This window comes from Haliotis rubra, unplaced genomic scaffold (assembly GCF_003918875.1).
Source record: "Haliotis rubra isolate DU_JTF1 unplaced genomic scaffold, ASM391887v1 Scf353, whole genome shotgun sequence".
NCBI classification, from domain to species: domain Eukaryota; kingdom Metazoa; phylum Mollusca; class Gastropoda; order Lepetellida; family Haliotidae; genus Haliotis; species Haliotis rubra.
Window position 1 is genome coordinate 532,843 of NW_025767028.1, and position 27,946 is coordinate 560,788.

The 27,946-nt window shown below is 41.9% G+C and overlaps 1 protein-coding gene across 1 annotated transcript in view; it reads left to right on the forward strand.

Moving 5' to 3' along the window:
* LOC124285114 (hemicentin-1-like) overlaps nucleotides 1–27,946 on the forward strand; it is a 44,352-nt gene that overhangs the window by 1,796 nt on the left and 14,610 nt on the right. The window contains exons 2-11 of the mRNA XM_046721266.1: nucleotides 7,595–7,726; nucleotides 8,800–8,851; nucleotides 10,484–10,510; nucleotides 11,139–11,255; nucleotides 14,567–14,647; nucleotides 20,924–21,031; nucleotides 23,531–23,800; nucleotides 25,242–25,535; nucleotides 25,977–26,082; nucleotides 26,854–26,971. Of these exons, the coding sequence (XP_046577222.1) occupies nucleotides 7,595–7,726; nucleotides 8,800–8,851; nucleotides 10,484–10,510; nucleotides 11,139–11,255; nucleotides 14,567–14,647; nucleotides 20,924–21,031; nucleotides 23,531–23,800; nucleotides 25,242–25,535; nucleotides 25,977–26,082; nucleotides 26,854–26,971 (1,305 nt within the window). The remainder of the gene's footprint in view (nucleotides 1–7,594; nucleotides 7,727–8,799; nucleotides 8,852–10,483; nucleotides 10,511–11,138; nucleotides 11,256–14,566; nucleotides 14,648–20,923; nucleotides 21,032–23,530; nucleotides 23,801–25,241; nucleotides 25,536–25,976; nucleotides 26,083–26,853; nucleotides 26,972–27,946) is intronic.

The following is a 27,946-nucleotide window of genomic DNA, read 5'->3' on the forward strand; positions in this document are numbered from 1 at the left end:
ACATAACTGGATTCGAATTGTCTTAACCAACTTAATCACACCAACCAATTGAATTGTTTCTTTGATGGGCATTTTAGATTTTGAGTTGATGAAGAATAATGACAATTATATTGGATATACAACTTCTTTTATTCTGTGGAGGCGACGTTTCGACATAGATTCTAATGTCGTTGTCAAGCAAGTGATACATGAGTAACAAATTGAGAGAATATATACATGAGTTGTTATTACGGTAGATAGGGGATGAGTTGTTTATACATTAAATGAGGTTGATGTACAACGCTTGTAGAAGAGATTGAGTAAGTTGATTGGAAGCCAGAAGGGTGATATACAAGGACTGAATTAGAATTTATAGGAGGCCAGGTGGATGTATATACAAAAGATGGGTTTGATGTACATAGTTGAATTGAAACAGATAATGTACACAAGAAATATTATTGATTACTTTATCAAGTAATAATAGGCATTGGGAATGTAGTATCCTTCATCTCTGTTGAGAGCGGATCATATCTTCTTGATGTGTACTGCTTCCAAAAGTTTCCGAATTTTCTAGTCTGACTGGTTCTTTTTTATGTTTCTCTTTGAATTATGATGTTGTGTGAGAAATGTGTCGGAAGTGCCAGATGAACGGGAGGGACCTATGACAAATAAGGCATTTTGACGAGTATATTTTCATGTCGATTTCCACCATGAGTGGCCAGCACTAAGACAATCAACCACATCCAAACCAGCATCCTAAAATAAAATCACCGAGTGAGTGTGTGAATTGAAATATATGTCGCCTAAGAGCAATATTCATGTCTTAGGTTCATTGTTGATGGTTTTGTGACGCCATATTGTACGCCATCAGTTCAATTCCAACTTAATGGAATGGTGAGTTACACTTACATTTCAAACAAATTGGAGCTTGCGTTTCTTTTGCAGCTCAGTTTATTACATATACATCACATTCAGAGAGTTTTGAAGTATGTGACACTATAAATGAGCTGTATGTAGACAATTCAAAAATAATTATCAGTTCTCGCTGTTTGGTTATAGGTGGAGGAATTAGAAATGAGGCATGGGAACTTAACCGTTTATGTTTATGTCACTTTATTGTATTTCAGGGTGATCCAAATACAGCTGTAGTTTCTTTGAATTAATAAAGACGATGAAATTTATTAACTGAAGAACTTCACCTACATGAACCCAATTCGCTCCTACCCAAAGATAGAGGAGACGCACGTGACAGTAAAGCACCTTGGTACCTCAATGTAGTAACAGAACCATTCCACAGTCAATGGTGTAATCTAAGCAAATAAAAGGATGCAGTCAAACGTTCGTCTAATCAAAGCTGAAAATAGTACGCAGTTAAACGCTGGTCTAGCCATATATAGTGAACTTCTTTGGATGGCATTTAGAAGTTGGTGTGCTTAACAACGGGGAAAGTTATATGGATATACAACGCCTTTATTATAATGTAAGAGACATTTTGGTCCGCCAATTTCAAACCTGTTCTGCCATCAAAATATCTATCAAAACCCATCTTTTCCGCCATGTTTTCTTCTGACAAAGTTAGATAATAGACATGTTATACCAACAACTGGTTTTCTACAATATATTATTACCCTCCGCCGCTATTTTGACTGTATGTAATGTGTTGATGTGTGTGATATGTGATAAGCGAAAAGCGATAGCGATAAGCGAGAAAGCGAGAAGCGAGAAGCGAGCGAGAGCGAAAAGCGATAGAGCGAGAAGCGATAAGCGAAAGCGATAGAGCGATAAGAAAGCGATAGAGCGATAGAGCGAGAAAGCGATAAAGCGAGAAAGCGATAGAGCGAGAAAGCGATAGAGCGAGAAAGCGATAGAGCGAGAAAGCGATAGAGCGAGAAAGCGATAGAGCGAGAAAGCGATAGAGCGAGAAAGCGATAGAGCGAGAAAGCGATAGAGCGAGAAAGCGATAGAGAGCGATAGAGCGAGAAAGCGATAGAGCGAGAAAGCGATATTTCACATAATTCTGCCCTGTCTGCACATGACGTCTAACCTGCGTATGATTTAATCCAACAGGAGGCTTTATTGTCATTTGGTTTAATCGTATAGAAACAAAATGAACATGCTTTCGAATTCTGTGGCATTTTTGTAATTAATCCTTTGACTTGTCCAAACAATAATCCAACAATAACACCAGAAACCGAGTGTGTTTTCGTTGAAATGAGGTCTGGATTAATTCCCGGCTTGCATTTCTTTATTGTCATTTCCCTTGTTAAATGCCACCATTGTTATCTCATTATTCATGCCGGGATTAACAATCCCTGGCTTCCATTTGTCCATCAACCCTACCAATTTAGCGCTAATTAAGTACTGGCTTCCCTTGTTATCTTATCACTGTTTGTTTATCACTGTACGTTTTCAGCTTTCATTCACTCGATGGAGAATAAGAATGTACTCCGTTGCATCGTGTTATACAAATACAGAAGTTTACGCCCATAACTGCTCTTAATACCTTTAGGTATTTTATGAGTCCTGTTTTATGAGCTCTGTTTTCACTGGGCTAAGCTACACATTTGCCTACTCCCCATGTTACCCGTGAAGATCCGGGTTAGATTGGTCTTCAGCAACACATGCTTGTCCTAAAAGGTGACTAACGGAATCGGGTGGTCAGGCTCGCTGACTTGGTTGGTTGACAATGTCATCGTAACCCAACTCCGTGGCGTTTTTTGCTCATAATGTTGATCACTGTATTGTCTGGTCCATACTCGAATATTTACAGATCGCCGCCATATAGCTGTAATATTGCCTAGTGCGGTGTTAAACAACAGACCAACCAAACCAACTCCCCGTCGGGCTGTATTGTATCAGTGGTGGAATTTTATGCACCATGTGCCTTTCATCTGGTCGTTTAATGTGTGCATATTTCACACATATATATATCTACTATTATGTGAAAAAGGTATTGTTCTAAATGTATGTGCCATAACCTCTCATACTTCTACAAGAATGGCTTCTGTACATACGTATATGTTTGTCTGTCCCCGAACTCCCAACTATCGACTTGAGACAGTGCCACAATTCATCGACCGACGTGGTAGGTGTGTTTAACCAAAACGTAATAAAATTATTGCTTGGGGAATAAAGCACTATATGATAAACACCTGTATATTGAAAATAAGTTAGTTTAGATGGGGAGCTGAGAAGTTGGACGGAAGAAGGTGGGAAGTTGATTGCCTATAAGTTCAACTAAGTAAGTGGTGTAAAGTATATTGTGACTTATTGTGCAGAACAGTTAAACTGTTGCTGATAAGCTCATAAGGAGTCTACTAAATAGATGAATTGGGGTTAAATGTTAAAAAGTAGGGCTGGGAGCCAGGGTACGGTGTTTATGTTTTGGTTGTGAAACGTGTGGTGCGTGGCCTTGACATTGTGAGTTAGTCTGGATAATCGAGTTTACACTGTAATGTGTGGCTGGATAGGGATGTTTTAAAGGGTTTATTCTGTATATATTCTGATATTTTATTTTCTGACCCAGTCTGGTAGTTATTGAGTCATTTGGTTTCTTCTAGTAAGTAATAGGTAGTAGGTACTAGTCTTTGCACCTGTGGCTTTTTTAATATATTGTAAGGAGTTTCGTTGGGGATAGAGAAGGACGGGAGCGACTCACTCCTGTGTGTACAAGATAAATGTTTTGTAGATGTGTAGGAGGGTTTATTTGTCTGCATCCCAGTGAATGCCACCTATTGCTCTATTTGATTTGAATCGTTTTGACATGAGTTGACCAGGTTATAAACAAGATGATACAGGTAGATAGTTCCATATATTGAACGAGTTTCAAGTCCTCCTCTGGAAACGAAAATGTTACGAAGGATTAACTGGATACACTAATCAGCTTTTCAAAACCTATGCGACCACGTCCAGCTGTAGCCTTTACTTTACTTTTATTCTCAATAGACCACCAATGGTGGTATAAGAGTACATATCACACACATCAATTATTACATACAGTCAAAATAGCGGCGGAGGGTAATAATATATTGTAGAAAACCAGTTGTTGGTATAACATGTCTATTATCTAACTTTTGTCAGAAGAAAACATGGCGGAAAAGATGGGTTTTGATAGATATTTTGATGGCAGAACAGGTTTGAAATTGGCGGACCAAAATGTCTCTTACATTATAATAAAGGCGTTGTATATCCATATAACTTTCCCCGTTGTTAAGCACACCAACTTCTAAATGCCATCCAAAGAAGTTCACTATATATGGCTAGACCAGCGTTTAACTGCGTACTATTTTCAGCTTTGATTAGACGAACGTTTGACTGCATCCTTTTATTTGCTTAGATTACACCATTGACTGTGGAATGGTTCTGTTACTACATTGAGGTACCAAGGTGCTTTACTGTCACGTGCGTCTCCTCTATCTTTGGGTAGGAGCGAATTGGGTTCATGTAGGTGAAGTTCTTCAGTTAATAAATTTCATCGTTTTTATTAATTCAAAGAAACTACAGCTGTATTTTGATCACCCTGAAATACAATAAAGTGACATAAACATAAACGGTTAAGTTCCCATGCCTCATTTCTAATTCCTCCACCTATAACCAAACAGCGAGAACTGATAATTATTTTTGAATCGTCTACATACAGCTCATTTATAGTGTCACATACTTCAAAACTCTCTGAATGTGATGTATATGTAATAAACTGAGCTGCAAAAGAAATTTGTTTGAAATGTAAGTGTAACTCACCATTCCATTAAGTTGGAATTGAACTGATGGCGTACAATATGGCGTCACAAAACCATCAACAATGAACCTAAAACATGAATATTGCTCTTAGGCGACATATACATGTATTTCAATTCACACACTCACTCGGTGATTTTATTTTAGGATGCTGGTTTGGATGTGGTTGATTGTCTTAGTGCTGGCCACTCATGGTGGAAATTGACATGAAAATATACTCGTCACAATGCCTTATTTGTCATAGGTCCCTCCCGTTCATCTGGCACTTCCGACACATTTCTCACACAACATCATAATTCAAAGAAAACCATAAAAAAGAACCAGTCAGACTAGAAAATTCGGAAACTTTTGGAAGCAGTACACATCAAGAAGATATGATCCGCTCTCAACAGAGATGAAGGATACTACATTCCCAATGCCTATTATTACTTGATAAAGTAATCAATAATATTTCTTGTGTACATTATCTGTTTCAATTCAACTATGTACATCAAACCCATCTTTTGTATATACATCCACCTGGCCTCCTATAAATTCTAATTCAGTCCTTGTATATCACCCTTCTGGCTTCCAATCAACTTACTCAATCTCTTCTACAAGCGTTGTACATCAACCTCATTTAATGTATAAACAACTCATCCCCTATCTACCGTAATAACAACTCATGTATATATTCTCTCAATTTGTTACTCATGTATCACTTGCTTGACAACGACATTAGAATCTATGTCGAAACGTCGCCTCCACAGAATAAAAGAAGTTGTATATCAATATAATTGTCATTATTCTTCATCAACTCAAAATCTAAAATGCCCATCAAAGAAACAATTCAATTGGTTGGTGTGATTAAGTTGGTTAAGACAATTCGAATCCAGTTATGTCAAAAAATATGTAATTCCTTAAGTCACATCACAAAATGAACGTTTCCGTTATTTCACGATATGACTATTGCATACGTGCAAATTGCATGTCAAAGGAAAGTCTACATCTCTATAAGATATTTTCTAAAAGTCTAGTCATACACCGCCATTCGTGGGCAAGAACATTACTGAAAACCATTTAATACTATCCAGAAATTACGATGGCGACTGAGCTCCCGTTTGCAGTCGATCATGCGCAGACAGCACTGAATTGTAGGTAATATCGCTTTCTCGCTCTATCGCTTTCTCGCTCTATCGCTTTCTCGCTCTATCGCTTTCTCGCTTTATCGCTTTCTCGCTCTATCGCTTTCTCGCTCTATCGCTTTCTCGCGTAATGGTATCGCTTTCTCGTCTCGTGCTATCGCTTTCTCGTCTCGTGTTATCGCTTTCTCGTCTCGCGTTATCGCTTTCTCGTCTCGCGCTATCGCTTTCTCGTCTCGTGCTATCGCTTTCTCGTCTCGTGCTATCGCTTTCTCGTCTCGTGTTATCGCTTTCTCGTCTCGTGATATCGCTTTCTCGCTTTCTCGCCTCCGAATTTTAAGGCGAGAAAGCGATAACTAATCAGCCAGGTATGTCCAGGTATGTCCAGGTATGCCCAGGTATGTCCAGGTATGACCAGGTATACCCAGGTATGTCCAGGTATACCCAGGTATGTCCAGGTATATCCAGGTATGTCCAGGTATGTCCAGGTATGCCCAGACAGGTTATGTGTAATTAGATCAATGCTTGGACCAGGTTTAAAACGATCTAGTCCGGGCAAATACAGCTGTTTATTGACGACCAAACTGTGCCTGGGATTCCATAATGCAATGTGCATTCCTAATGTGTGATACTACGTTGATTGGCGGGACTACTCCAACAGTTTCTTAAATGTGGCTTTCCCGGGCTGTAACCCATGAACCACGTTTTCTTAACGAATTCCTCGCTGATATCCCTGGGGTTACAGCCCGGGAAAGACACATTTAAGAAAAACGGGGTTGAAATGGCAATGGACATTTTTGAGTGATCGTGTGAATGTGGCTCTCACGGCAATGCGCTGTTAGCTAATCCTTGTTACCGTAAATAATGTGAAATATTCATTATGTAAAATCTAGAAATCCTGTTGAATTGTTCGTTTAGAAAAGTCCAGACTACGCAAACCAGCTGCCTCATGTTAAAAACTAAAAACTTGAACGAGAATAAAGAAGCCGCCCATCATATGTTAACTAAACAAACAAAGGACAAGTCACTAAGACAATTTTATTCCATTGTGATGAATGGGTGACGCTTATTTGAAATTACGGTATTGATGCCCATACTCATTGTGGCATTCGCGGCGATCCGCGTAACCGAGGTTGGTACTTGAAATGTGGCTTTAGCGGCAATTGTTGTTCTTTTTTTTCAAATGTCGATTTCCCGGGCGGACACCATCCCTGGTAGGCATGTCAGCTTTACTCAGTCGGACACAGATTCAACAAACTTTGCAGTAGACTTTAGTGTCAGATAGTTAATGTGTTTCAAGTGTCTTCAACATATAAACTAACCACAATTCCAAATGGAGGCAGGAACAATACAGTGATCGATGCTGGTGCAGTCTTGACTTGCCAGATCACTCTAAACTTCATTAGGGTTAATGTGTGTAATTCATCCTCCAGAGTGAGTGAGTGACTTTAGTTTTACGCCGCCTTTATCAATATTCCAGCAATATCACGCGGGGGACACCAGAAATGGGCTTCACACATCGTACCAGTGTGAGGAATCGAACTCGAGTCTTCGGCGTGACGAGCGAACGCTTTAACCACTAGGCTACCCCACCGCCCCTTATCCTCAAAAGCCTTGTAGACAGAGGACAGGGGAGTGTAGCTGTGCTCCAGTATGGCAGAGGTTACACAGCATTATCGCCATGGCCGCCATCACGGCTTTATGATGATTTCAGATTCATTATAATTTTTATTCATACTTTATGTTCATCTCTGCAGAGGAATCTGGATGACCTCGACGCTGACGTTGAGAGGCTGGTGAAGCGACACATTGACCAGCACCTGGATACTCGGCAGGTGCCTAGTCAGGATGCAGTCGAGGTACTGGTCAAGCAGCTATTGGCGTCGGAGGTACGTGGAGTTACCCTCATCACGTGATATCACTGTCATCACGTGGAATTACGATAATCACGTGATATCACTGCTATGATGGGACATTACCCTGATCACGTGATATCACTGCCATCACATGATATCATCGTCATCACGTGATATTTCTGGGTTTGAAAACTAAACATTTCTAATCGTTAAAGAGTGGTGTGGTTTGGCTCCACGAATCGGTTTGGTCAACAATTCTTCTCATGTATTTATGCCATTGTGTTTGACTCGGAAGCGGTGTTGACTTACTCCGTGGTTGTGCTCTCAAGCCGAAACATGAGTCTCATTAACCTATTCAGACAATGACCTACTTTTCAGCCGATCCGAATTTTCTCGTGTGAAAGAGAAAATAGACATAAAAAACAACTATAGTTACACTGAATTCCAAATTCCTTGTTTCATAAGAAAATGGTAATTACAAATTAATTTTAATTTTAAACTTTAATAACATCGTATTTCTATATTTTATGGCGAGGTGTAGGCAGCTTGACCTTAACTAAGATATCACAGACTGCCCCTGTTTGATGAGGTCGTAAAATGATTCACAATGCACCTGGCTCACTGGTTACGCCTGTTATGTGGGTTTTTTTGCGCTTATTCAGAGTAGTTCTGTAACGCACAATGTGATTGATATAATATCAAGTCCGTACCAGACCGCCAAACTTTTCTAGCGGCAGAACCTCGTTTTGAGATTTCCACGATTTCCAGGTTCCTGTTTGTCAGAGCTCGCTGTACGACAGAACACGCTGCACGACGTGTTTGCAAGGATTAGAAGGAGCGTAGTGTTGCAATAGATGTGCTTTATGGTGGCTCATTCGGGCCATCGCTTTATCGCCCTGAAGAAATCTAGGCGATATCGCGACAAAGCGATAGTAACCATAGTGCTTAGATGTATCAAATAATACTGATTGATATTTATGTGTCCAGTTAAATGAAATGGTCTCAAAATTCTGGACTGGTTATTGTACTAAGTTGCGCAATAGGACGGAACCCAGTCAACAGGAAAATAGACTGTTGTGTAATCAATGTTTTGACTTGTGTTGTAGACGCAACTGTTACAGTCCTACTGCGACAACTCCACTATCGTGTGTCATCCCGGTGAGTCGTAGACGTCTTAGTGAGTGGTCTTACAGATGATTGATTGAGTGAGTGAGTGAGTGGTAGAAGTCTTACAGATGAGTGAGTAAGTGAGTGAGTGGTAGGCGTCTTACAGTGAGTGAGTTTAATTTTAAGCCGCACTCAGCAATATTCCAGCAGTATGGCGGCGGTCTGTAAATAATCGAGTCTGGACCAGACAATCCAGTGATCAACAGCATGAACACCGATCTGCGCCATTGGGAACCGATCATGTTTCAACCAAGTCAGCGAGCCTGACCACCCGATCCTGTTAGTCGCCTCTTACGACAAGCATGGATTACTGAAGGCCAATATTCTAACCGGATCTTCACGGGTAGAAATAATGTACAGACATACGTTCATACTGTAATGAAGGTGCAAGATGTGCTGGATGTGTCAGCTCCTTTTACGACACTGAGGAAGCTTTACTCTCCAACCCCAGCCCCAAACGTCACATGCATGAAAATATCTGTTCCATTTAACATCATCACATTTATAAAGGTCTGCACTTACTTTTGACAAACATGGTGTATTTCAAGTCCTGGGTGTACACTTGAACGTCATACAAGTCATACACAACATCGTGTCATCACATCACTGGTAGCTCGGTGTGTAACTTCGCTCAACTGCCACAGCAGTTACTGATTCTCAGTTGGTGCAGTAGAATCGCATGTAGCAACTGAATAACAGATAAGACTGAATAAGGTTATATTCCGATTTCGTTACAATATCAAGGCGGTGGCCACAAGAAATGGGGAATCCCATGTGGGGAATCAAACCCAGGTTTTCGGCGTTACGCTTTAACTACTAGGCTATGGACGATGTGGCCAGGCTGGGAGAAGTGTGAATACACCGGTCGGGTAGGTCGCGGTTCTCTGGGCTCGATCATTTATTAGTGAGTGAGTGAGTTTAGCAATATTCCAGCCATATGGCGGCGGTCTGTGAATAACAGACAAAAACGCGTCTGAACCAGACAATCCGGTGATCAACAGCATGAGCAAGCAAGTCACAGAGATCCCACTCGATCCCATTAGTCGCCTCTTACGATTGGCGTCCAAAAAGTATTCAGCCTAACCTAGAAAATGATACAAATGCAGCTGTGTTATGTTGTTATTTTTGTACATATTATCTGTCACCCTCAAGCAAATTGGATTTGCTGTGTTCCTGCCTCACGATCCCTATTTTGTTTAACCTTTTATCTTGGTAAAACCTCCTCTCTCTCTCCCCCCTCCCTCCCCCCAAATACGCTAACTCGGCAAAAAAATGCATCACAAACTTCAGGAAAAAAATATGCAGGAAGCATTTTTGTGTGTGAGGTAAGCAGAAGTCCGCTAGAACTAAACTTAGATATTAAAGTGCATAAAAAAGTAATTTGAAGCCACAATCGCTTGTTAAAGTGACTCCCCCCTTCATGTTTACTAAAAGAGCTTGTTTTGGAGAAACTACCTACCCCACCCCACCCCATTTCAGATGATGTAATCAACAGGACATAACCTATTCTAATGCTTTTACTTATTCCTACATGATGCCAAAGGTTCAATCGAAATACTGAATGGTCAGCCTTAAAACTGTAATGTTTTGTAAGTCAGTCATAACGTTCGGTTGTCTTTTCAGGCGTCAAGGGCGAGAGAGGTGATTCAGGTAAGTGATTTAGAACATGAGTAGCATCAGAATGACTTTCTTGTGAAATGTGAACTTTGCCAGTTTTGTCAGAACTCGTGTTGAGCACGGAGACGTGGCATCAGAATAACCAGTTGTCATATGTACTCAGAAACTGTGTGTATTCTCACATTAACATGTTAGTGCATAATTTATGCTCATGTATATGTCAATAGAGCTGAGAAGGAGTTGGATGTAGCCTGAAAGGGCTGAGAAGGAGTTGGATGTAGCCTGAAAGGGCTGAGAAGGAGTTGGATGTAGCCTGAAAGGGCTGAGAAGGAGTTGGATGTAGCCTGAAAGGACTGAGAAGGAGTTGGATGTAGCCTGAAAGGGCTGAGAAGGAGTTGGATGTAGCCTGAAAGGGCTGAGAAGGAGTTGGATGTAGCCTGAAAGGACTGAGTAGGGGTTGAGTATAGGCTGCTGACAAGGAGGCGTGTATGTGCCGCTATAGCTACTACAGAAACGAATATAGACTGCTTGATGTGAGAATCAGTTGGGTATAGTCGCCTAGTGCGGAGAAGATGACGAGGGGTCGAAAGGGAGGGGCTGGTGGTGTGGTATGTTCTGGAGGCACCAAGAGAGACCCATGATAACGCATGTCTCTGTGCAGGGGACAAGGGTGCGGTGGGCCAGGTCGGTCTTCAAGGGCTGCAGGGGCTGAAGGGAAACCCAGGCGCCCCCGGGTACAACGGACCTCCTGGACCCAAGGGGGAGATTGGCAATCCAGGTAAGCACGTCCATCAGGCACATTGTATTCCGTGTTGTGTTGTGACAGATATACGCTGCAGGGACAAACAAAGTATCCGCAAATGATTGATTGCTGCTAAAACTGAAACAAACCCGAAATAGTAACTCGATGGCGATCTTTTTGTTACAGGTATCACAGATGTATTTTGATACAGGTATCACAGCTGTGTTTTGATACAGGTATCACAGGTGTGTTTACATACAGGTATCACAATGATGAATTTGATACAGGTATCACAGATGTGTTTTGATACAGGTATCACAGATGTGTTTGATACAGGTATCACAGACGTGTTTGATACAGGTATCACAGATGTGTTTTGATACAGGTATCACAGGTGTGTTTTGATACAGGTATCACAGACGTGTTTGATACAGGTATCACAGATGTGTTTTGATACAGGTATCACAGATGTGTTTGATACAGGTATCACAGACGTGTTTGATACAGGTATCACAGACGTGTTTGATACAGGTATCACAGATGTGTTTTGATACAGGTATCACAGATGTGTTTGATACAGGTATCACAGACGTGTTTGATACAGGTATCACAGATGTACAGTGTTTTTGATACAGGTATCACAGATGTGTTTTGATACAGGTATCACAGATGTGTTTGATACAGGTATCACAGACGTGTTTACAAGATACAGGTATCACACAGGTGTGTTTTGATACAGGTATCACAGGTGTATTTAGTTACAGGTATCACAGGTGTGTTTGATACAGGTATCACAGATGTGTTCTGATACAGGTATCACAGATGTGTTCTGATACAGGTATCACAGATGTGTTTGATACAGGTATCACAGATGTGTTTGATACAGGTATCACAGATGTGTTTGATACAGGTATCACAGATGTGTTTGATACAGGTATCACAGGTGTGTTTAGATACAGGTATCACAGACGTGTTTGATACAGGTATCACAGATGTGTTTTGATACAGGTATCACAGACGTGTTTAATACAGGTATCACAGGTGTGTTTAGATACAGGTATCACAGGTGTGTTTAGATACAGGTATCACAATGATGAATTTGATACAGGTATCAAAGGTGTGTTTTCATACAGGTATCACAGATGTGTTCTGATACAGGTATCACAGGTGTGTTTTGATACAGGTATCACAGATGTGTTTTGATACAGGTATCACAGATGTCTTCTGATACAGGTATCACAGGTGTGTTTTGATACAGGTATCACAGATCTGTTCTGATACAGGTATCACAGATGTGTTTGATACAGGTATCACAGACGTGTTTGATACAGGTATCACAGATGTGTTTGATACAGGTATCACAGACGTGTTTGATACAGGTATCACAGATGTGTTTTGATACAGGTGTCACAGGTATCACAGATGTGTTTTGATACAGGTGTCGTATCACAGATGTGTTTGATACAGGTATCACAGATGTGTTTGATACAGGTATCACAGGTGTGTTTAGATACAGGTATCACAATGATGAATTTGATACTGGTATCAAGGGTGGGTTTTGATACAGGTATCACAGATGTGTCTTGTTACAGGTATCAACAGGTATCACATATGTGTTTTGATACAGGTATCACAGATGTGTTTTGGACCCTTACGTTTGCATTGCATCATGTTTGGTGGTTTCTGTTGAGTATCTTTAGGAAACGTTACTGTAGTAAATGTTATTTATTAAGATGCACTAAATATATCGTACACGGGATGAACGGAAATAGAGAGTTCACACCCCTGTCTGTCTAAGATGTCACCTGGTCAATTAATTCTAATAATCTCTATGCCAGCAACCTAACTAAAGTACTGTCGGAAATGCTAGAAAAATGCTTTTTAGCCTTGATATCTTTAGAAAGGTGATAAATGTATTATGTTGTCAATATATCAACTCACCTATAGTGTACCTAATTTTTATTTCAATTGATTTAACATTCCCATGCATTTAATGGGCAGTTTACAGGAGAGAATTTGGTACCAAAACAACAACTTAAGATTTTTTCAGAGTTCAACAACAGAAATCTGAAATAGTTCACATTTATGCTAATAATACAGGTGGTGTACAAATATAAATTAACGTTTTTCTTAAACAAATAAACGTTGAATGTTTGTGTTACTTTACATAAATATCGTTTCTTTATGGAAGAAATATTAATATAAATGTTAAGTCTTGATAAATAAGTTTCCCGTCATGCATGCACATCTTTATCACAGCGTCCACTATGGCTAACTATTTGCAGACGATTGTTGCAAAGGTTTATAAGTTTTTGTGCTTGAAAAAGACAGAGGTAAACCTTTCATTAGTATAGAAATGGTTTAGTACAGAACTTGTAGAGCTGTTGGTATGTCTTACCAACAAGTTTACAATATTGTAAACAAATCAGACAAGACAGGGACCGTCTCAAAAGCAAAACCGGGACGTACAACCATCCTTGACAACTTTGACAAGGGAGTACTTAGACGGGCGGTCTACAAACTTTAGGAGAAGAAGAATATATATATTCTAAAGAAGCTACACAAGTGACTTCGTTAAATCTTTGGCCACTGTTCACAACTAGATTAAACTGACCGAATTACATCCATATTTTTGCAATGACATATACTGTTGACATGCAAAACATTTATTAAAACGTTGCTCATTTCCACAATCAATCGATAAGATAACACAAGTGATAGGGTTCTTTCCAATGTAGGATTTTTTTTCACAACAAACACACATACACAAATGATCCCTTACATAACCAATACGTATACTATACGTACACATATTCAACATTTTGAAGAAAACATCTATTGAGATGACCCCTCGCGCGAGCTTGTGCTCAGGTGTCAATTTCACCTGTCGATACCGTGCATGCTGATGACGTAACACAGGCAGTTAATGTTTGTATCAAATAACGTCCCACTACCCCTTATTTTTCCAAGTTTTTTGGTATTTTCATCAGTAAAAACGCATTTTAGGGCATGTCTCAAAATTTATTCCCTCGGTCTACATTAGGTAGATGTTTCTTAAAGTGATATTTGTTATTTAAGTAACTGTAATACCTCTGAATTTGAAATATAAGTCAAAAAGCATTTTTCTAGTATTTCCGACAGTACTTTAGTGACCTTCACCTCGAGAAATGCCTCAGTCCTACTCTCACGTTGCTCTCTTCCCTACATTGAGGAAGTGCTCTCCCAAACAGTGATAGCCATACATGATTACATCTTGTGCTGATATTCACTAATATTGAACTCAGTGTACTGTTCCCAACAGTGTTAAACTCACCTGTTATGCCCATATTCCCTGACTTTAATTACAGGTGCCACAGGTGCAAAGGGCGAGCCGGGCACCGCCGGTCAAACTGGCCTCGCTGGACCTAAGGGAGACAAGGGTGACAGAGGTAGTATTACCGACATTCTACCATGACTTCAGAAAATACTGGATTGTGATTGGTTAATCAAAGTCATTCAGCGGTATATAATCACGTTATATACCTCTGATTTTCTAACACAGTATGTATTTGTTTTAAATCTTAATAATGCAGTCATGGTACTGTGTTGGAAAATCAGAGGTATATAACGAAATCATAAGAGCTCTAAATTTGATTTTAAACCGAACACAACGCTATTACCAACACAGTATGTTTATCTCCTAAATATCAATGAGTTAGCATAAAATGAATCGAATATGAAATGTGCCATACCTGAGGCCCGACACAGCTGATAGGAGAACGGCTGGACACAGCTGCTAGAAGAACGGCTGGACACAGCTGCTAGAAGAACGGCTGGATAAAGCTGCTAGGAGAACGGCTGGACATAGCTGCTAGAAGAACGGCTGGACACATCTGCAAGAAGAACGGCTGGATACAGCTACTAGGAGAACGGCTGGACACAGCTGCTAGAAGAACGGCTGGACACAGCTGCTAGGAGAACGGCTGGATACAGCTGCTAGAAGAACGGCATAATGTCGTCAAAACAGACGTTGGTGGAATTCTGTGTGGATGAAATATAAAAGTAGCTTGCCATTGTCGGCTGCCATTGTCGGCTTAATGTGCACCAGTCTCTTAATTGCGTGCCAGGTTTCATAACTCGAGGTTAAGTCTTAATCCCATTTTTGTTTTAGGTGCTTTTCACTACCGTAGCGGACCACAATTGTATGTTTTCTGATTTTTTTCTGCCTAATATGTAGGTTGATAGGGCAAAAACTATTTTAAAAAGGACATAAAAAAGTCCAGTTTCAAATCTTTAAAATATATCTTAAAGAACAAATAAACTTTTGTTTTTTGTACTCTTTTAACCATTACATATGAAAGACGTGTGGTTAGTCTTAAGCGGAACACCAAATTCGTGATTAATTAATACCGAGAGACTAAAAGTTGCCAAAAAGTCGCCTGCTTCACTCTCGCCCGCCAACGAAACCACAGAGAGGTTACGTAACTCTGTCGCTAGAGCACTGCAGCGAACAGGAAGTGACGTCATGTGAGGAATGTTTTGATTTAGTTGTATATAAAATGTGTAACAAGCTCGTCATTTTGCTGATTTCTTAACGTCAACCAAGACATTCCGAATCGTTGCGTTGCCTTCAATTACTCCCAGTGATCGGGTGATGGTGTCGCAATGCACTGATTTCCACCGGACCCCGCAGTTCGTGCTAAATGGGTTATGTTTGTGAGAGCGAAGCGAGCATTGTGGAAGCCTGGAACGATATCTTAAATGTGTTCAGATTGCTTCACGGAAGTTATAAAATCAAAACTACTTACTAGTTGTAGTAAAATCTTACATGATTGATGATCGAAAAGATTTTCCATGACAGAACTGTTAACATAACGATTTCTTCCTCGGAGGCGAGGTTGGGGTCGAAGTGACAAGAATATTGTAAGTAGTATTATATTGACACCCACCTCGCTTCCACGAGAGAAATTGTTATGTTATAAGCTATGTCATGCAAAATCCTATTGGCAATCAATAAAATACATATTTTATTACCAGTCGAAAATAGTTTTGATTTTGTTACTCAGTGAAAACAAAGCTAACTAGCATTTACTCTCAGACTGGCAGATGTTCGCGACAGGGCGCCGCCATTTTTAAACATCGTGACGTCACGGGCTAAAGTGTGTTAAAGAAATAATGAGATTATGGGTTGTTTTCATCAAGTTAAAACATCAAAACTACATTTTACTCGTAGTTAAATCTGTATTTGAATCATGACCAAAAGGATTTTGCATGACACAACTTGTAACATAACGATTTCTTCTACGGAAGCGAGGCGGGGGTCGAAATGACAATACTGGGCGATAAATGTCTTGCTACATCACCAGTATGTAGATACTAGTCAATGTACGTCTTTATATTTGGTCTTATAGTCTTATTAGTACTTTATCATACTTGTATGCATTTTGAAACTTAATTAAAAACTGTGTCCTCTCATTCTGCCTACAGCTCATTCTGCCTACAGTTAAGAACAACACACGTCATGGTCTGCTGGTCACAACTGTGTAGGCAGAATGAGAAAGCGATAGATAATACTTGACCCTACCTCCCTACAAGGAAAAATGGAAGAGCTTGATTTTATTTGTGTCTTGTATTTGTGTGTGTGTGTTCGGTTTTTTATTTGAGTTGTTTGGATAAGCGGACTGCTTGATTCTTCCTTGTTTATATGGACATTCTTATGTATTTGTTATTAACTGTTTTCTTATTAAATACACAAAGCCATTTTAGAAAGTGTCAAATGTAACATATTGTTACGGTTAATAATTTGCCGTGACAAAACGTGTAAAAGTCCCCTCTGAACCAGCAAAATAGAACACAGACAAGTCTAAAATATTCAATAATATATTGAACAAACCATGAGGAATCTACAATGAATGACAAACACAAACAATTCAACGTAATTTATATCAGAATTCATAACCGCTGAAAAACCTCTAAAGTCTGCTTTCTAATTTTTATCTCTTCCTTGTTCTTAGCTTTGTTAAGAAAGATTCAATGTAATTATATCAGAATTCAGAATTGCTGAAAAAAACACTTAAGTCTGCTTTCTCATTTTTATTCCCTCGTTCTCTTTCTTAACATAGCTAGGACATAGTTCATACTGTTAATAAATGGTGTTATTTGTCAAACAACTAAAACATTTCAGTTACTTGAAGACAACTTTAACTATTCTACAATTCTCAGAGTTTGAAAAATGTTCACACTCTTTCACTTATATACCAACTCCTTCGTTCATGTTACAAATATGGCAGACACAAACAAATTCAGAAGAATTTCAAAGAGACTCCCTTTCTGTTCCTAATGCAATAGGTAGTATTTTAGTTGTATCGGGATATATCGTCTCTTGTGGCAATACATCTATGTATCATGGACCCTCGCCGTATATATTATGTTGTCTACTATAAATAAAATAAAATAAAATCAAGATTGTGTTATGCTATGTCATGGACAAGTCCATTTCTAAATTAGGGGTGGCCTGAATTTTTTTTCATTCTGCCTACACTTTTAAAATGTCTGTAGGCTGAATGAGATGTAGGCAGAATGAGAGTAAACCAATAACTCTTATAACCGTGATACGGTGGCAGCCGAGGGCGTTGGCAACAGCATTGTATGTCGACCCCAAGTGCACCATCACACTGGCTCTTTCCCTGTCTTCAGCTGTTAATCGTGGAGTATTTCCCATACTTGTGTATCAGATCATGTATTCTAGGCTCTCTTCATACCCTATAGAATCATTCTACATGTGAAATGGATGCAAATGCTGCTTGAATATTGCTGTGTTTTGGCGATTAAAATTGCTATGAGTAAACAGAAAATGGAAAAATTGTTACTTAGCAAGCAAACATGTTAACAAAGATAATCGTAGATGTTCCTAAACATTTTTTCACAATATCAAAGACACGTTTTACTTGTTTTCACTAATGCAAATCAGCAGAAAATGTTTTAAAGACCGAAATCATAGGAATGATTATTTTACACTTTTACACACTCTACAACAGTTGTTTTGCGTTTTAATAGTTGCGAAATGGTGACTTTAAATGGTTTATCTTTGTCCCAAAGCAGACCTTTATTTCAACTTTTCTTTTGGACATGAAATTCACTGTTATTGGTTTATTTCGGCATGGACGAATATAGGACAATTTAACTCTTATGAAAAAAGATGCATTTCACCTAAATATGAATGCATTTGAGAATTATGTTTTCGTGGTTTGCATAAAGCTGTGTTGTTAAGCTTTCTGGTAAACTAATACCTGCTAACATATCTTTGATAGTTTTTCAGTAATTCATAAAGGTAGGAGGGTAACGTTTCTTTTGGCGTTTAGTGTATGTGATCTTTAAAGATAGCAACGAGCAACGATGTGTGGCTCCATGGTCTTGATGTGAATAAGGCCTTTTTGTACCAGGTTACCCCTTGAGAACCTCCTCGGATGATATTAAAGTTAATGTGAGATTCAACAGGAGGCCAGTGTAGAAGTTATGTGATTTAATTTGGTTTCAATTTATTTCAAATATCATAATAATGGATCTAAGACTAAAAATTGATACCACGGGGAATAAATAGTCTTAAAGGAAAAGAGCCCGTTGTTGACACTGACAGGAACACAAACCTTAGTAGCCTTCTCTGAAACGAGCGATCCGTGGAGGTCCGGGTTAGAATATTGATCTTCAGTAACCCATGCTTGTTGTAAGAGGCGACTAACGGGATCGGTTGGTGAGGCTCGCTGACTTGGTTGACAGATGTCATCGGTTCCCAATTGCGCAGGTCGATGCTCATGCTGTTGATCACTGGATTGTCTGGTCCAGACTTGAATATTTACAGACCGCCGCCACAAACCGAAACATGAGTCTCATTAACCTATTCAGACAATGACCTACTTTTCAGCCGATCCGAATTATCTCCTGTGAAATTGAAAATAGACAGCTCAAACAACTATGGTTACACTGAATTCCAGTTCTTTGTTTCATAAGAAAATGGTAATTACAAGTGAATTTTTATTTTAAACTTTAATAACATCGTATTTCTATATTTTATGGCGAGGTGTAGGCAGCTTGACCTTAACTAAGATGTCACAGGCTGCCCCAGTTTGATGAGGTCGTAAAATGACTCACAATGCATCTGGCTCACTGGTTACACCTGGTATGTGGTTTGTTGTGCATATTTAGTGTAGTAATGTGATTGATATAATATCAAGTCCGTACCAGACCGCCAAACTTTTCTGTGGCAGAGCCTCGTTTTGAGATTTCCACGATTTCGAGGTTTCCGTTTGTCAGTGTTCGCTGTACGACAGAGCACGCTGCACGATATGTTTGCAAGGATTATAAGAAGCGTAGTGTTGCAATATACAAGTGCTTATATGTATCAAATACTACTGATTAATATTTATGTATCCAGTTAAATGAATTAGGTCTCAAAATTCTGGACTGGTCATTGTACTAAGTTGCGCAATAGGACGGAACCCAGTCAACAGGAAACGAGACTGTTGTGTAATCAATGTTTTGACTTGATGGCTGGAATATTGCTGAGTGCGGCGTAAAACTAAACTCACTCACTCACTAAACCGAGCCGTGTTTGCACCGAAGCGTGGCTAGTCCAGCTATGGGGATGAAAATCATAGTCTATGTGAACATTTATAATTTGCTCAAAAAGTACGTGATGTGTGAGGTCTACGGGATTGAAGTGTCTTTGACGGCCAGAAATCGTGAATAGATCTCAAAAACACATCCAAGAACACGTTTCTGACACGAGAGCGGATCTCTTGAAGACAGCCGAGGTCGCGGGGTCATGTTCTTTTTAAGTAGTCCGGGAGAAGAAATAGTTCCCTCTTTAACATGTAACTCCGTTGTTCTAATGTCTATACCTAAAACAGATAGTGTTCTGGAATATGCAGGATCTGAGCTATCAAACACAGCGGCCTTAAGAAAGAGTTTTCAGTATTTCCCTGTCACGTTCCTTAAACACAAAGTATGGAAATTTTGGAAGCTCTGGCGCTGATGGTTCGAGTTCAGCACATTTTGAGAGACAAGACTCAGGAAAATGCTGAAAACCACGACCAAAAACTTCAATCCAATATGGCCGCCAATCTGTGCCTTGTAGCTACATGGGTCTTGCACTTGAAATTGTAGGGATTCTGATTCCCGGTCTGTACCAGACATTTGGAGGTCCTTGGGCCAGTAGTCTGGGAGATTTTTAGTCTAGACACTGAAATATTTTCATTAATTTTGAATTATGTCCCCTTTGTACTTGAGTCCAGAGACTTGAGAGATTTTTGTGGTAACGACTTCAGGACCAGGGGCACCTTAATGATTTTTTGGAAATTATTCTAACTACTGGTTCTTTAGTTATGATTGAAACAAAAAAACGCCGGAATAATGATGAACAATTTCAATAGGTGTCCAGTCTTTTAGGCACGGTGACTTAATAACTGAAAGTTGGTAGGGAAAACTAAACAAATGCTGTGGTACCAGGTGCTGGTTTCCACAATTTCATAATACACATGGAAAGCAACAGGAAATGAGTTTTTTAATCGGAATTTGAAAGCTACCCCTTTTAAGAAGGCGTAAAGTCCCGTTACTTAGGACACCGCTGATTACGTCTGGGAATATCTCTAGTCATGTAACTAAACAATACTCCTGACGCATCAGTCCGGATGAAACAGTTTTTTATGCGTCATACATTTTGTTTCCAGGTGACATAGGCCCCCTAGGGCCGTCTGGGCCTCCAGGTCCCAAGGGGGATATCGGAGGTTATGGGAGTGGCAACGCCCCTCTCCCACAGGACTGCTGCCTCCGCCTTTGTGAGTGAACTACAGAACATAAGTCAGACTGTATGTTTAGAACCAGTGATAACAGCGGCGGTAGCCCATACACGCATTTATAACACCGTCTAACCACTCTATTTCAATTGAAGTCACCCATTTTCAGTTTTATACTCTTTCACCAACCAATGTCAAAAGTTGTACTCGCAAAAGAGTCCCGCCCCTGTCTATAGCTGTACTGTCAATCACCGAGTCTCGCTCCTGTCTATAGATGTACTCCTGTCAATCTCCGAGCCCCGCCCCTGTCTATAGCTGAACTTTCAATCACCGAGCCCCAACCCTGTCTATAACTGTACTCCTGTCAATCACCGAGCCCCGACGCTGTCTATAGCTCTACTGTCAATCACCGATTCCCGCCCCTGTCTATAACTGTACTGTCAATCACTGAGTCCCGACCCTGTCTATAGATGTGCTCCTGTCAATCACGGAGTCCCGCCCCTGTCTATAGCTCTACTGTCAATCACCGAGTCCCGCCCCTGTCTATAGCTGTACTGTCAATCACCGAGTCCCGCCCCTGTCTATAGATGTACTCCCGTCAATAACCGAGTCCCGACCCTGTCTATAGCTGTACTGTCAAGAACCGAGTCCCGACCCTGTCTATAGCTGTGCTCCTGTCAATTACCGAGTCCCGCCCCTGTCTATAGCTGTACTGTCAATCACCGAGTCCCGCCCTGTCTATAGATGTACTCCCGTCAATCACCGAGTCCCGACCCTGTCTATAGCTGTACTGTCAATCACCGAGTCCCGCCCTGTCTATAGCTGTGCTCCTGTCAATCACCGAGTCCCGCCCCTGTCTATAGCTGTACTGTCAATCACCGAGTCCCGCTCCTGTCTATAGATGTACTCCTGTCAATCTCCGAGCCCGGCCCCTGTCAATAGCTGAACTGTCAATCACTGAGTCCCGCCCCTGTCTATAGCTGAACTGTCAATCACCGAGTCCCGACCCTGTCTATAGCTGTACTGTCAATCACCGAGTCCCGCCCCTGTCTATATATGTGCTCCTGTCAATTACCGAGTCCCGACCCTGTCTATAGCTGTACTGTCAATCACCGAGTCTCGCTCCTGTCTATATATGTACTCCTGTCAATCTCCGCGCCCCGCCCCTGTCAATAGCTGAACTGTCAATAACCGAGCCCCGCCCCTGTTTATAGCTGTACTGTCAATCACCGAGTCCCGACCCTGTCTATAGCTGTACTGTCAATTACCGAGTCCCGCCCCTGTCTATAGCTGTACTGTCAATCACCGAGTCTCGCTCCTGTCTATAGATGTACTCCTGTCAATCTCCGAGCCCGGCCCCTGTCAATAGCTGAACTGTCAATAACCGAGCCCCGACCCTGTCTATAGCTCTACTGTCAATCACTGAGTCCCGCCCCTGTTTATAGCTGTACTGTCAATCACCGAGTCCCGCCCCTGTCTATAACTGTAGTCCTGTCAATCACTGAGCCGCGCCCCTGTCTATACCTGTACTCCTGTCAAGCGCCGAGTCCCGCCACTGTCTATGGATGTGCTCCTGTCAATCGCGGGGTCCCGCCCCTGTCTATAGCTGTACTGTCAATCACCGAGTCCCGCCCCTGTCTATAGCTGTACTGTCAATCACCGAGTCTCACCCCTGTCTATAGATGTACTCCCGTCAATAACCGAGTCCCGCCCCTGTCTATAGCTGTACTGTCAAGAACCGAGTCCCGACCCTGTCTATAACTGTACTGTCAATCACCGAGTCCCGCCCCTGTCTATATATGTGCTCCTGTCAATAACCGAGTCCCGGCCCTGTCTATAGCTCTACTGTCAATCACCGTGTCCCGATCCTGTATATAGATGTGCTCCTGTCAAGCACCGAGACCCGCCCCTGTCTATGGATGTACTCCTGTCAATCACCGAGTCCCGCCCCTGTCTATAGATGTGCTCCTGTCATGAACCGAGTCCCGCCCCTGTCTATATATGTGCTCCTGTCAATAACCGAGTCCCGACCCTGTCTATAGCTCTACTGTCAATCACCGTCTCCCGATCCTGTCTATAGATGTGCTCCTGTCAATTACCGAGTCCCGCCCCTGTCTTTAGATGTACTCCTGTCAATCACCGAGTCCCAGCCCTGTCTATAGCTGCACTGTCAAGCATCGAGTCCCGCCCCTGTCTATAGATGTGCTCCTGTCAATAACCGAGTCCCGGCCCTGTCTATAGCTCTACTTTCAATCACCGTGTCCCGATCCTGTCTATAGATGTACTCCTGTCAATCACCGAGTCCCAGCCCTGTCTATAACTGTACTGGCAATCACCGAGTCCCGCCCCTGTCTACAGCTGTATTGTCAATCACAGAGCCCCGCCCCTGTCTACAGCCGAACTCATGTCAATCTCCGAGCCTGTTGCTGTGTATATTTGTACTGCAACAAATACACACACCCATGAGTGCTAATGCTAAGATGATAACATTTCAGACAGCAAATGGTATCAAATTGAATATTGAACATGAACTATTTTCAGCTGCACCTAAAGAGATTGGATCCCATTCAGTGACTATCCACGCAACAGTGGGCGACAATGTACTTCTCGGTTGTAAAGAATCGGGCTATCCACCCCCAACAATACAATGGATCCCCTCCCTATCACTGCTGGGAACCACACGTTATGTACAGTCAAAGGACGGGCTCACCCTGATGGGGGCGCAGCTCTCAGACAACGGAAAGCTCTTCACCTGCAAAGTGACCAACATGTTTGGTAGTTCTGACACACTTTACATGCTGGATATTTCAGGTAAATGGTCTACAACCCATGCAAAGATGATCAAAGGGTAACTATACGTATGGCAAAAAGTAGCGCAACACCTAATATTTTTCATAGTATCCACTTGCTACCGTCTGTTGACGCCACTCCCCACCAACGGCACTGCACGATGTGGCCTAGCAGTGTTGTCCATGAAGGATTGGCATATTTTCAGAGGATGGTCATCGAAATGTGGTACAACAACCCTGTCTGGGATGTCAGTGATGTATCGCTGTCCATTCCGATTTTGTCTGATCGTCACAAGGTCACGATTACTCCCATAGCAGAGGCACACCCACACCATCAATGAAACCCCGCCAAAACACTCGTTTGTCAGCGGTTGGACAAGGTTCACATACTCAACATGAAACGGATACGTGAATCAGTTGCCGTGTTAACAAAATGTCTTAGTTGTGGCTGAGATCTTGCAAATCTTGGGATTTCCGGATTAGTATTGATCCTTAGCAAATAATGTTGTTCGTCAAAAGAATTTGAAACTCGATGATCTGGCTGATTTTGTGTCGTAGTGACCCGTTGCTCATAATATCAATCACTGGATTAAAGGCGAGAATTATGAATGTCTAGTTGACATCAATAAATTCTCGCCATTATGTCAATCACTTGATTGTCTGGATCAAACACGCGTAATAACAGGCTGCCGTCATACAGCTGGAATAGTGTGGGTTTCGGAGTTGATACAGTCGCACGCACGCATGTACGTATACGCACGCACGCACACACATGCACATATTTTTGTTTCAATTAAACAAGGGTGTTTGGACCACTTATAGCGCGGTTTATGGCAACATGGTACCAACTCAGCTGTCATAAATGACGGGTCACATGGGCTCAGAATTCTTGGATGCCGTAATTCATAATACAAAGTTTCGATTCTTAGCCGAACTCTGTGAGTTCGAATCCCAGAATTAACACAGATACATTACTCGATAACAGCACATCCACCTACGTGTTCATGTTGGACGTTATAAACTGATTGTGGCTTTCGTCCCCCATGGTGATAGGACCACGTTTCAAAGTCACTCACTCACTCATCCCTGACAGTCAAGCACACTTACCCACTCATCCATCCACTTGCTCGCCACCTCACCTGCACGCTCAAACCCACAGATCCACACTCCCACTCACTCAATCTCACCACCAATCCACTCACTCACTCATTTACAAACTCACTCACTCACCCACACACTTAACCTCAAGCACACAAACACCCGCACTTACCGGTTCCCTGTTTCTACACTAATCATAACTGCCAACAGATGTCTATCCACCACTGTGCCCTGCATATGTACATAATGCACACCGTTCCTCTTGTTATTTCTGTTCCAACAGTAATCACTCCACTGTCAAAGGCAACATGGTGACTCGAACATACCTAAGAAAGTCCATATGAGTACTACAAATTTCCTTGCAGAGCCTATCAACGTGTCTGTTACGCCTACGGCCTTGAACTTCACTGAAGGCAGCCCAGGGGACATAACTCTGACTTGTTCGTTCAGTGGCTACCCACTACCAACAGTGCAGTGGATACACGAGAAGAAAAATGGTCAAACGGTGCTGGTCAACGCAAACATTGACAACAGCAAACAGGGCGTCAGCATCCTCACAGTTCCCTCTCCCACGACCTCTGATGGCGGGAACTACGTCTGTAGGGCGACCACGTCCAAGGGGGTGAGGACAGAGGCTTCTGCTAGTCTTACAATTTTCGGTAAGTTAAATGTATCGAGCGGGAAAACCATATATGCTGATTCAACAATATTAGAACAAGGAAAACAGTGAATTGTTTTATATACTTAGGAGCATTCTAAGTACGTATATTATTCAAAGATTAAACATAATTAAATAGACTAGATCTTTGGGTATATATAATATTCCCTTGTATAAACTGATCAGACCAGCTTGATACCCCATTTGAAACATTAACGGGGATATGAATAGAAACAAATATATTGTATTCACATCTGCAATAAAGTTCACAATAACATTACAATTAAGATATATGGTTCTATTTAACAAGTCAGTAATGCACCTGTCCATGTCTTGTTGGGGCGTGGTTGTTGTGTCTGTAATGTCAGCAGTATGTGACTCTCCTGTCCATGTCGACCTCCACCTGTTGGGGGCGTGGTTGTTGTGTCTGTAATGTCAGCAGTATGTGACACTCCTGTCCATGTCGACCTCCACCTGTTGGGGGCGTGGTTGTCAGCAGTATTCCTGTCCATGTCGACTGTTGGGGGCGTGGTTGTTGTGTCTGTAATGTCAGCAGTATGTGACACTCCTGTCCATGTCGACCTCCACCTGTTGGGGGCGTGGTTGTTGTGTCTGTAATGTCAGCAGTATGTGACACTCCTGTCCATGTCGACCTCCACCTGTTGGGGGCGTGGTTGTTGTGTCTGTAATGTCAGCAGTATGTGACACTCCTGTCCATGTCGACCTCCACCTGTTGGGGGCGTGGTTGTTGTGTCTGTAATGTCAGCAGTATGTGACACTCCTGTCCATGTCGACCTCCACCTGTTGGGGGCGTGGTTGTTGTGGCTGTAATGTGAGCAGTATGTGACTCTCCTGTCCATGTCGACCTCCACCTGTTGGGGGCGTGGTTGTTGTGGCTGTAATGTCAGCAGTATGTGACTCTCCTGTCCATGTCGACCTCCACCTGTTGGGGGCGTGGTTGTTGTGTCTGTAATGTCAGCAGTATGTGACTCTCCTGTCCATGTCGACCTCCACCTGTTGGGGGCGTGGTTGTTGTGGCTGTAATGTCAGCAGTGTGTGACTCTCCTGTCCATGTCGACCTCCACCTGTTGGGGGCGTGGTTGTTGTGGCTGTAATGTCAGCAGTATGTGACACTCCTGTCCATGTCGACCTCCACCTGTTGGGGTCGTGGTTGTTGTGTCTGTAATGTCAGCAGTGTGTGACTCTCCTGTCCATGTCGACATCCACCTGTTGGGGGCGTGGTTGTTGTGGCTGTAATGTCAGCAGTATATATGTGTGGTATATTGTGCTCATGTACGAAGTTACATATTGACTTGCAGGTGTCCCTCGAATCGAGAACGCCCCGAGGACAAAACCATTACCACTGGCACCACCGTGACACTGCACTGTGATGTCGACAGCGACCCCCCTGCCACCGTCACGTGGATTTACCCTCACGTACGTACACAACAGGCATGCACATGCATACAGACAGAATAAACAGACATACATTTGATGACCATTTTTAAAAAAACGTGATTGCTGGCGTACTAAGCGATGAAGCTTAGTTACAATGCAACCATACTTGTGCCAACATTCTCGTTCTTCAGTGAAGCCCATTTCTGGTGTCCCCGCCGTGATGTTGCTGGAATGTTGCTAAGAGCGGCGTAAAGCCAAACTCAGTCAGTCAGTCAGCCTTGTTCTTCATTCAAAAATTTTAAGTGATTCGAGGACCATGTTTGATAACAGGAACAGACGCCATTCCCTTCTCACACCTCACTGACCTTAGAATGGAATAACTGATCATTACATGACTGAAAATTTCCATGCGATTTCCCCTAAGCTGTCTCATTAATCCTGCAAGTATATCCAGTAAGCACCCCGAACCCATCCCCCCACCACTAATCCAGTTCCGTACTAACTCCCCCACCGTTAATCCATTTCCACCCCAACTCCACCTCGTTAATCCATTTCAACACCCACCACCCCATCCGTTATTCGAATTACACTGCCAGCAGTGCCCAGAACCCCGCCCCGTTTCCACACCCACCGCCTCATCGGTTAAGCCTTTCTAATGCAACCCCCCATTCCATTAGGCCATACTCCACCAATTAAGCCAAATTTAGCCATACTCCACCGTTAATCCATTTACACTGCCAGCAACCCACCCGTTAAGCAATTTCCGTACCCACCACCCCATCCGTTAAGCCATTTCTACACCGACCACCCATCTGTATAGTCACAACCCATCCGTTAAGCCATTTTCACAGTCATCACCCAATCCATTAAGCCACACACCACCAAATAAGCCGCTTCCACACCAACTGCCAGTATGTTAAGAATAAATCCTCTAAACCATCCTTCAGTTCATACATTCTTGTAAAGATTCCTCCATTAGACATGCCCACCCACATCCCACCGTGGCCCACCCAC